A 12,592-nucleotide genomic window follows, 5' to 3' on the forward strand; every position below is an offset into this window, starting at 1 on the left:
CCGAAGTAGAATGAAAGCTATAGTCTGTCATTATCGGAAATTTTGCCAGCATCGAATCGATTCCTTTAATTGCAGAAATTACAAAGAAATCTATATTTCCTCAACGCTATAGGTGAAGCAGAAAATTATTTTCGTCATGGAGAATTATACCTTTTTTAGTATTCAGCCAAACACAGCCACACGCATATGTTGAAATGGTAGAGCTGTCAAGATTTTCCTCCCAACCTCAAGCACTCACTTGTTTGACAACAAGAAAGTAAAGAAAACTAGTAACTAGTTTTCGACACCAGTTCTAACTTAAAACCAAAACATGTTTTTGTCATCTTCGAGTTTCACCGATTAGGATTAGGACTGTAGGTTAACCCATTTATGCCTAGCGTCTAGAAAAAAGGTCTTCGCAAACAGCGTAGACCCAGATGAGACGCCGCATGATGTGGCGTCTAATCTGGGTCTGCACTGTTTGCTTACAGGAATTTCTGTTCAGAAACATTCTGAATATAGAAATATATATACTAGACATCCCTAATTTTGGAAATAAATTGATCCAATTTAGAAGGACGGGAGAGTACACTAGGCATAAATGGGTTCAGAGCCGGTCCTTTAGTCTGTCCGTTCTATCTTGATCCTGCAAGAACTCAAAAAGTTAAAAAAATACAGGTATTTTTATGAAACATAGTATTTGCATAGTGGGCTGTATGGAGAATATGAACGCTATTTTATATGTTTTCTAATTTAAATTGAAGTGTTTTTCGTCTTTTTAATCGTGTAACGATGTAGGGTTACTTAGCAATTTATGAAGTAATATCAAAGAAATAAGAATGCTTACGCCCGATGGAAATTGTTTTTCTATTCGGTGGTAGAAAGGGTATATTCCAAATAATTGTATCACGATATAAAGCATTCAGGCTATTGCAGATCAGTGACTCTGTTGCGTTCATTGTTAAAAGTGTAGTCTCCCTTTGGTTTGTGTTGAGGAAGCCTGTTCTTTTTCTACATGGTGATTCTTTTGTTAAGAACCACTGGACGTTTGCAGAGATTTTCATTTTAGGTGTCGCTGTTTTAGAAATTCATAAATCAAGTTACTCTTTTGTTAAACTTGTTGTTAAAACACTTCTTGATACTGCATTACATGTTTAATAAATATGGTTTTATTTGTGTTATATTCGTTACCTGACCTCAGTTAACAGTATGAAAATAGGTAAGACTTGTTTTCGGTGATTCCTATAAAACTTACAAAAATGTCACTTTTCATAAAAGCTTTGAACAAAAACAAAACCGCAGACATGTTCGGCTGGGACTGTATCTGTAATAAATGCTCATTCTTTAATTAATAAACTAAGAACACACCCAGTAGATTGAACAACGTGTTGTTTTTAAATCTACACGTATTATATAGAATAAAAAACTTTTTTTCTCAGAAATATACATGGGAAAACTATTATGCAATCAGAACAGAATTTATATAATCGATTTCTTCTACTTGTACAATGAAACAGCCTTCAATATATTGATAAATAATGAAGCTCAGGCGCTTCACTCGGTTAGCAGCAACTAAAATCAACATCCGCAGGCAAGTGACCTTAGAAAATAGACGAATGGACAACACAACTTACAACACGGAGATAATTTTAAACTAGAATAATCCAATTGGAACGGTCATGTTTGGCGTATTTCTGGCATACAATAAACCTGACAGTACCCAGATGACAAAGATTATTCCTGTGTTTGTATCAATGGACTAAAATTAAACATAGACGAATAAACAGCATCAAACGATATTTCCGCATAGAGTTAAATATAAAACACACACAATTTAGTGAATACTGTTTTCTTGTGTTTATTTTAGTGTGTTTTTGAATCTGACTTAAATATGCTATTAATATGGAGATCAAAGAGATGTAGATGTTTGGCAAATACAAATGCCATTAAATGAAATGATTATATTTTTATAATCAGAACAACGTCTTATAAATAGACCTTTTATCAAAGAGTTAAAGGTAACATGATATATGGTTCAGATCTAAAATTCGTTTGCATGATCAGTATAAACAACATGGAAAACAAATATGTAATACAACTTTTTACCATTTAATAGTATTGAACACAAAACGATACGTAACGTTGTTGAACACACAAATTAAATTTCAATGAAAAATAAAAATGTTAGTTTTTGTATTCGGTTTATTGCTCATTAGTATGTAAAAAATCTTCATAGTCGAGTTTTTCATAGAAATAAAGCAAACACATTTTCCTAAAAAACAACAACACCACCAATAAATAAACAAGAACACAATCAAAACATATATGAAGGAGCGTCTCTGAAGGATTAAAACCAAAACAAAAGTTCTGATAGATAAATATTCAGTATAACAGCCGCTTTATATCAATAATAAAACAATTAAAACTATCAACACCAACATGAAAAAAATACACAAAAACAAACAGCTAAACAATATTTCTACCGTATTTAAATCAACAGAAACGCGAGCGATGTAGTAGACTACGCCATAATGTGCGCATATTAACTCCGCATTGTAGCACAAAAAATACATTTATCAACCGCGCTCTACACTTGGCGTTGAATGTGTTAAGACAACTAATGGCCGACCGCACGCAAGAAATGTAAACATTCAGGGATATCCCTCCGCGTGAGAAATTACTTCTTTATTTTTCTATTTTAAATTATTAATGTAGCGAGTTATGATCATGGAAGACCATTAACGATGATTTAAAATTGTCATTTGACTTGCGTTTTAACAGTTTTTTAAGCATGTGTGTCACGCATAACTAGGTACATGGCGCGACGAATTTCCGAAATGGAGACTTTGTACACAAAACTTATTCTTCACATCTGTATACTATTTGTATCTGTAAAAAGATGTTTTACACGTTGAACAATAATGTACATGTTCAAATGCTGATATATCCCGCAGAACGCGTTTGTTAATAATATATTCCCGAAAGCACAACAATGTCAACAAAAGAGTTCTTTAGATGAGGAATAGACGGGCGGAATAAAACATTTATCATCATTTGTTAACTGCTTCGTTCGAAACATCTTGTTCAGCCAAACGTCAGCTTAATGTAAGACATTAAATGTGATTCGTTTCCATAAAATATACATTCATTATTTTGTTGAAAATCAGCAACAATTGAAGAAACATATCAATCATTAGTTTTTTTTTTTTAATTTTAATAACAATTAAATAAATTAATTAATTAAGTATTATGTTTGTTAAAAATACGAGAGTAATAATACCAATTACGCAATAACGGTAACAATAACAATAACAACAACAAGGAAAACGACACCAACAACAATAATAATAATAATAATAATAATAATAATACTACTACTACTACTACTACTACTACTACTACTACTACTACTACTACTACTACTACTACTACTACTACTACTACTAATAATAATAATAATAATAATACTATGATAATAATAATAATACTATGATAATAATAATTATATTTTTATAAACAAAACGATTTATTTAAAATTAATTCAAAGTGTCAAATTATCATTTGTATCACAGTAAACCGAAACAAATAAATATTTATAACAGATGAAACGTGTATAAAAAAATTATTAAAATCATATGAATATTAATTTATAAAATACAACATTATTGCCATCATAAGAACGATTTCATACCATATGATAAAATTCTAAATTGATTATCTCAAATTTTGTTTTAGAAATATTAGAAAAGACGGGTGCATAATAAATGTCAAATGTATTCGCATTTTTGCATTTTATTTCTGTTGATTAAATAAATATTTTCTCGACGTAATTAAACGCAACGTTATTAGCTCCACGAAATTTGGCAAAATTCTGTGGTAGCGGCGTACATTTATTCAATATGTTTGCAAGGTCATTAAATTATTTATAAATCACGTAATGATAAGGGGTATAAAATTTGATATGGCCACATAAAACAATTTCTGATAAAACACGAAATAGGGTGATCTAACAATTTATGACCTGGTTTTATAACGTAGCCTGCAACGCGATATCAAAAGGGAATTAAACTGTCCGAAATAATTAACATTTGCCCTGAATTCTGTGGAATAAAAAAGCTCAGCATACGAATAAATATATAATTTAGATAAGAAAGATATTTTAATAATTTATTTCAACTACATATAATTTATAATTTTGAAAATGAAATCAAATCTTATTTTAATAAGACAATACAAAAGGATATATTTTATCTAGCTCATTCCTGACACAAATGGTAAAGTAAATTATTATGTACTTCGATCAGTTATGTAATACAATTTGCGAAAACTAACTTATTTAATTTGAATGTAAAATCAGAATGTTAATACCTATGATAATTATAATAATTGCATCAATAATAATAATAATAATAATAATAATAATAAATAAATAAATAATAATAACAATAATAATAATAAGAATAATAATAATAAAACAAGCAACACTCAAACTAATAATATAATATTGAATAAAATAGATAATAAACTTAATACTACGTAAATATAAAAAATATAAAAAACAAAAAGCGCATTCATATTTTTTTCCATTTAATATAAATGTTTTGCAACTAAATTTCAGTAAATTTCTTAATTGTTACACTTGTACAACGCGGAAATGTTATTGTATAAAGTACAACTTTTGTTTCAAGTACAACACCCATTTCGTTGTTTTATTTATATCCTACACACGTGAATGAACGTATCGGTTATAAAATAGTAGTACAACACTTATCTCACTGCGAGTGTACAACACAATAAAAAGTAAATATTGCAATTTGCTTCACTATTTTCACTTCAAACATCCGAAATTGAAGATCTGTAAAACGTTAAAATCCAACACAAATTCACAACAATTTAACGAACCTTCGATGAAAACAACTTTAAACAACTGACTGGGCAGGTGCCCCAAATTCTAAACTTTATATCTATCGGGAAGGGAAATTTTATGGGCCTACAAATATTTGTATGGGTGACCTCCGTGGAAAAAGGACATAAAACGTCCCAGCCACCTCATAATTATAGAAATATTACCTTCTCCGCTTGAAAGTCGCGCCGTGTTGAAACAACGAGCGAAATAAAATACTGTTTTCTATGGCCGTAAAATTGCCACCCTCGGGAGATCAATTGGCCAAAAAGTCACTAAAACTGTATACAAAACTGTAGTTTAAGGCTTAGCCGCTCAAGTGCTTTTGAAACAAAAAAGGTGATAACGTGTCGAGAAATAATAAAAATACCTGGTCACAGTGTTTTAAGCTTGAAGCGAACAAGACATAAACATGGATACTAAAGACCAGACTGAACTATAATTGTTTGAACCCGTCGATATCTGCATTTTGTGTAGGCTAAGATGTTATGCGAGCCCACATGACGTTTGAGTCTTGTTTATGCTTTCAGTATGATAATAACTTTGTCAGAAATGGAATAATCACCGTGATTAAAACAAATTATGGAAATAACATGGACTCCGGTGTTTAATTTAACTCTTGTGTAGTTTGGCTATAAAATGTCCCATCAATACGGTTTTCATTGATCTTTATTCTCATTTAGTGTCAAAACAGTGATTCAGGGTAGGGGTGCGTATATCAAGTACGGGACGCGAGTATGAATATTATTATGTTTACTCCGTTTCCGTTTTGTCGCGATTTCAGTGCATTCTGTGGCCAGCGGTTTCGAAATAAAATTCTCGCTGATCGGTGATTGAGATCATGCCAAACGAATGTAGTTAGTGCTTACTTTAAATAGACTTTGACAGAAATGGATCACACGGAAGGCGTATAGTAAATATATCTATAGAACAGTTGTAAAGTAGCCGCTGTCAACGGTGTCGGGTCATTGTTTAAATTTAACGTTGACAGCGTCGATTGTTAGACAGTCAGATATTATTATATCATTATTTTGAAACGTGTACCTCCATTCAATAACCTATGTTTAACCACTTTAGTCTTAGGTATGTAACTTGGTAGAGTTGTATTTAAGGCGTTTTAACTGAATGCGTGTATAACTGGGTTAAACATTCAAGCTTTGTTTACATTTTTAGGTCTACGCACGCTAACAAAAAGGCCGACGTAACGACAGACCATGTCGGCGGGCGATTGGGAATACACTTACAATTTGAACTACCCCTGACACACGCACTGTATTTGCTTTAATTTACATGCATCACTGCACGTGCGTAGAACAATCGCGTTTGTTCTTCTTTCATTGAGAATGCAGTTCCGTTCGCTAGGGGGTCAGGGTGTCTTAAGGTGCCGACAGAAGTACATTTGAGTTCAATAAACAAACTTTTCAAAATGATATTTCATGAAGTTAAGAACAACAAGAGCAAAAACACTTACTACTACTACTACTACTACTACTACTAATACTTTAAATAATTATACGAATAATTCATTATTTAACAAATGATAACACATAATAGTGTATAAAATTATTATCACAATAGTAATGCAAACGATATTATTCAAACACAAATTATTATTATTATTATTATTATCATCATTTGTATCATTATAAATGATTTTAATAACGTATTTGAATTTATAAAAAAGTGTAAGCGTGGGTAAAACCCCCGATAATTAAGGTCCCTTGCAACGTTCCAAAGTATTAGCGGCTGTAATAAACATTAATTCCAGGGTTGTATATGTACATTCCTGGTATACATGGACTGATCATATTGTAAAGTATACCGATTGAAAAATGTAGAAATAATTGGTTCCGTGTCAGATAAACGCTTTGAAGTGCCGATTTATAGCGTGTGCGGATGACCCTGGTGTAACACGCTTTCAATTTCTATTTTGTCCGTCTATCTTCAAAGTAAAATGATCCGTCGCTGTATACCTAAATTAAAAATATTTGTAATCATTTGTTTATATAATCGCTGAAAACGCTGCGCGAAACTTGTAGCTTTTCCGTGTATCTACGCAACAGCGTTGTAGAGAGGGAGTATTTCTCTGGCGTAGGAATCGATCCTGTGTGTTCATGCGTCACGGGGTCACACGGGGTCAATCTTCCCGTAACTCTGATTGGATGTGGAGAAAATGTGCACGTTTATCTTCTGTCTTGACTGCAGATCGCTCAGCAAACTCAATGATTTTCTACTCTGTAATATTTTTTCACTAGATAGATGGTTACGCTATCCATAAACAGTGTTGATAGGGCTAAAAGTAATTTAGTTTCTCGAGACATGAGTTCTTATTTACCTTTAAGGCACGGGGGAGCTGCGAGACCGGATCATGATATACAAGCGGCTGAAAACACTGGATATATGGATCATTTCCTGAATATACCCGATATATGTCCGACAGGGGCGGACTACCGGTCATCGAGGTATTATATGAGCTCCTACCAGGCCGAACAATGCCGCATGGAGGCGCTGCAGCAGCGGAACCACGACCTGAGGATGGGGTTGCAACCCCGACCCCCTTTCTACCCGAACATGAGTGTCGCGTCGAACCTCACAAACCTCCGGTTCAGAGATACTATGGACAATTTACAAATGAACAATAACAAAAACGAGCCTATGAGTCCTGGATGCGCCCCCGGACTTCCGGCGGGTGACGTCGATGGTCCGCCGCCTTCTTTCTATCCGTGGATGTCTATAGTAGGTGAGTAAACAATAAGGAACTAATCATTATACGTCGTCTGTCAAATACATCATCCGAGAGACGTTTTGTTTCGGGCGGGCGGGGGTGAGGGTAAGGGGGGGGGGGGACTTTACGATTTATGCCTTCCTTATGTTTTCTAAGCATGTGAAAGTTATCTTGGAAAGCGAATGTGAGACCGGAAAAGGATATACAGAACATAAATTTCGTTTACGTTTTATCGCTATAAAATTACACCACGGAATAAAAGTCACCATGCATTAGTTTATCAATCATATTGTAATTGCATATAAAATTTTCCATGCGTTGTAAATGGCTTTCTGTCATTTTTGTTGTTGTTTAATTTCCATCAATTCAAGTAATTACTTTCAGTAATGTTATTATTAAAATATTTTCTTTGAAAAATAAAATAAAATACTATTTCTTTGGGTTGATATCCATAATAATTTTCTCTGTTAAAATTATTGTCCTTATTTTAAAATAATACATTTTATCTGCATCGCACTATATAGGATATTTTTTTTTCACTTTTTAAATTTCGATTTTATTAAAATCGGTTTTTTGTTAAAAACATATTTTAGTGTTCCTGGAAACACAAAAAATAGTACCACCCCTTGCAGCACTTGTTTTGAATTATTTGTACTGGGCAATCAACGAAATTGTTAATTTTCGTACTACAAACATTGAAAAATATACAAAATTAAGTTGATTCTGTATAATAAATAATAATGTTCAAACTATTAATAAGCATTTTTTCTACACATATTTCTGTGAGTTTCCACTGTTTAAATATAATAATAATAATAATAATAATAATAATAATAATAATAATAATAATAATAATAATAATAATAATAATAATAAATATATACCCTTTTATCATTGATACATGTATTTTATTAATATGACATGGATATATAAAATTTAAGTTAAAATCAGTTTAATTAGTTGAGTGATGATTTTGTTAAAGGCTCTTTATCACAGAGTTTTGAATTTTGAAAAATGCAATAAAATTAATTTACCGACAATCTGTAATATTTGGAATAAAAGTAAATAATTTTAAAAACAAGGTAAAGGAAAAACTAAAAACAAATGTGCCCTCCCTGAAGATCGCACCATGATCTCCAGAAACAAACGCTTACTCGCTACCACTTCTGCACCTAAGCTTTTAATAATATTTCGTTATTAAAACACTGTCGTTAATACACGTTTTTGTGAAAACGCATTTTAAACGCTTGAAAAGTTGTACTATTTTCAATCATTATTATCCATGAACGAACATATATTCTTAGCAAGGGACATTTTTTTTTAAATATAATGCATGGATCATTTTTGGAATATATTACGCTTTGTTTGAAAATTTTAATTTTGACAAACTGAATACGTCATTTTAACGCATATCCATGTTTCAAACCAATAAAGAAAGAAACACATCAATAAAAGCTAGAATGCCATTAATTTTCCAACTATATATTATTATTATTTATTTCTTATAAAAATACTATAATCCAAAAACCAACAAAACACAATTTTCCAACTATATATTATTATTATTTATTTCTTATAAAAATACTATAATCCAAAAACCAACAAAAGCACAATACACAATCTTTCGATCAGTCTATTTATTTAAAAAATTGTGAACACATTTGTAGTTAGCAAATGCATTATCCACGGTAAATTAACGCAACCAAAATGCCAAGGCTTCGACAGTTTTAAAACACCATGAATCGTCTCGCTTCATTTTAAGCCTATGTTTGTAGATAAAATAATAGATGAAAACGAAACTGTTAATAGTGTGAAATAGAGTAGCATACATGATATACTCCATAATATGTGATACCGGCATCAACAACACGAGGACAACGAATCGGCATCAACAGAATTAATGATATTAAACTGACAAGAACGTTAAAATAATTAAAACTACAACAAGAAAACGACAAAAAAACAGACTTGAATTAAATCAACCAACAAACTCAATTAACGGCCTTTAATACGAAAGGTGTACATTTTTATATCGAAGTTATTACTAGCCGGGTGTTAAATTATTGCCTTCGTGTCGAGAATACAGCCTTTTTATGTCAGTAAATTTAGATTTTGTAGGATAACAATGCGTTAAAGGTATAACACGAAAGTTTTGTGCAGAAAATTGACCCGCTATCAAGCGAAAATTGGTCGAACTATGCTTGAAGAGAATATTCAAATCGTTTACAAAATGTTGATTGACTTCGCAACAATACGTCTCTAGACACCGTTTAATACACAGCGGTTTTTGAATTGCATATCAATGGCCGATTTATAACGAGGAACTGATTTGTTATGACTGATAGACTTCTACTGCTGTTGATCTTTGTACTTAAACAAAGATGATCATAACATGCGTCGTCTTGATATTGATACCTATAAATTTCAAATGAAGAATTAAAGCATCAAACTAATGGAACTTCAAAGACTGTTTTATTCAATTATCAAGCGATTGTTATTAAATGACTGATACCATTAAAACATGCGTGTCAGATTAGTAAAACGTGTTACCTTTTTATCTGTTATATGCTCAAAGAACAATAGATGCATCCTCCGGAAATATTGACCAAGCACGAGTTCGAGAAAGCTATTTCTCCCCTATAAATTGTGATTTCAAATAAAGCATCAGGGGAAATACTAAAAGCACACAGGCGGTTGAAGAGCATTATGTTCACAATAAAAGAAAAAAAAGAATTATATAATAGACTATGAATGACGGATAGAAAGACAAAGCCCTTTTGAAAACGTTAACTTGGTTTCCTCCTATTCTAGCATCGCTGTTAAACATTTCTCAAACAAACGTATCGCCTTCATAGCGTAAAATTATGTTATGCACCGAATGGATATTGAAATCAAATACTGTTGAAATTTACGCCCTGTCTTTGTAATAAATACATATTTAATCAGTAACGCACTTGTGGGTTTTCGTCGCAAGCAATAAAACTGTTGCTGGCTTGAGAAGCAACATTTTCCACTTATCAACATATTATCACTTGAGAAGAACCTAACATGCTCTTGTCCCCACATACACGTACCTTTATTGCGGTATGTTCACGAACATTTTTGTTACTATAATGTCACAAAAATGCTACACTAGGAACATACTCAGATCTTACGTCCATCCACATCTCTCTGTAAGTCATGTGTTTTTATTAGAAACCATATTTTTGTATTAAACCAAATGCAAATGAAATAAGTACATAAAGGTAATATTTAAAGGAGTAAAAGCAAATCACTCGACGGGAATAGGCAAACTTATAAATTGTGGCAAAACGAACTTGATTGATTAACAAAATATATAATTAAGCAGTGTGTATTAGTTAAAATATGCCGATAATAAGGTAAACAAACGGATTCTTTTAGGCTTATGTGTATGAAACAATATAACGATTTGAAAACAATAAATTTGTGAAAAGTGAATATTTTATTTGCCGGGAAATACAATGCTATGTAAACGTCGGATTTCATTAAAATACGAAATTGAGTAACTTTCAACTGTCCATGATTGAAATCACAACGCATACGTGTGCATTAAAATTTAGTGACCGCGACAAGTGTTAAAAGAACATTAAAAAACATATCACATAGTTACACGAATGCTGTATAATTGGTTTCAATCATTATTTCATCTCAAATAATGTTATCTTTGTAAATGTCTAGTACATACATCGTGAATGAAACGTTGTTGCAGAAAGCATGCACTCAGTGATCAATATTGCAAAGAAGTATTGATTTCGTGCAGATTGCAAATAAACTTACCTACATTAATGGCCTTCCTTTAATGTATTGAATGAAACTTACATATTGATGTTATCAAACTTATATCTATATTAACTGTATGATGTTATTTCTCATTCAGTATTATTTAAACTGTATACAAATATAACATTTTGAGTTAAATGGTGTGCTAAAATGAATCAAAACGTCCTTTAGAAAACTCACTAGAAAGGGATGTCATACATTGTACACACTTCATAACCTGGATTTAATTTAACCCCTTTAAGCCTAGTGGACTCTCCCATCCTTCAAAATTTGATCATTTAAGCAAACAGCGAAGACCCTGATGAGACGCCGCATCATGCGGCGTTTCATATGGGTCTACGCTGTTTGCCAAGGCCTTTTTTCTAGACGCTAGGCATAAATGGGTTAATTTAAAAAACAACAACACACAACAACACTCAATATTACACAGTGCTCCAGCTAGGCCTAAATTGAAGGGCGCCCCGCCCTGCCTTCCCGAACCTCCGCCCTGCCCTCCCGATTCTCCGCCCTGCCCTTCCTAGTGCCCCCCCCCTGCCCTTAAAAAAAAGATTTTTTTATTACATATATATGATAAGTAATAAAACTCTTATAACATTGTAATTAATGTATTCCTAATTGTAGACATTATATTTGAATGGTCTAATAGTGATGGGAATAATATATTCTAACAATTATTAATAACATATAAATTAACATACAACAGGAAGCATTCCAGAAACGCCCGCGCGCTCGAAAGTGTCCTTTTGACAAAATACTGCGCGTCGAAAGTGCTCTTTTGACAAAAAAGCCCCCCCCCCTTCCCTTTTTAAATCCTAGCTGGAGCACTGATACATCAACAAAATGGTTCTGCAAAATATGCAAGCGTGAGTCTACGACCTTAATACAGGTACCAGGTGTATAGAAACATAATATTTTTTGAATTCTTAGAAGGCTGCAATAACACATGCATCATACTCGATGTGTCTCTGGCAGTTATGATTGCGGTAAATTCGAGCAAAACCCATGTCAGGTTTTACTGGAAACGCATGTAACAGAGTCTACCATAATACGTATAATTAGGAAATCATTTAGAATGCGCATGATCCTTACTGTTATACCTTATAGATTTTTTTTTGTTTGTTTATAATTATGTGCATTTCATGCTTTCGGAAAGTCTGAAAGTCTGGTGTAATACAGTCTGTGTG

General features: G+C 32.4%; 1 protein-coding gene across 3 annotated transcripts in view; it reads left to right on the top strand.

The window, feature by feature from the left end:
• Window positions 1-2,577: 2,577 nt before the first annotated feature.
• The window catches only part of LOC127861052 (homeobox protein LOX2-like), a 40,407-nt gene continuing 30,392 nt past the window's right edge, over window positions 2,578-12,592 (top strand). The window contains exons 1-2 of one of the 3 annotated variants that reach the window (XM_052399412.1): window positions 2,578-2,648; window positions 7,225-7,622. In XM_052399412.1, coding sequence (XP_052255372.1) covers window positions 7,283-7,622 — 340 coding nt within the window. In that variant the 5' untranslated portion in view covers window positions 2,578-2,648; window positions 7,225-7,282. Of the gene's footprint in view, window positions 2,649-7,062; window positions 7,623-12,592 lie in introns of those variants that run through there. The other 2 variants (XM_052399413.1, XM_052399411.1) reach the window with 2 other exon arrangements.

This window comes from Dreissena polymorpha, chromosome 15 (genome assembly GCF_020536995.1).
Source record: "Dreissena polymorpha isolate Duluth1 chromosome 15, UMN_Dpol_1.0, whole genome shotgun sequence".
NCBI lineage: Eukaryota > Metazoa > Mollusca > Bivalvia > Myida > Dreissenidae > Dreissena > Dreissena polymorpha.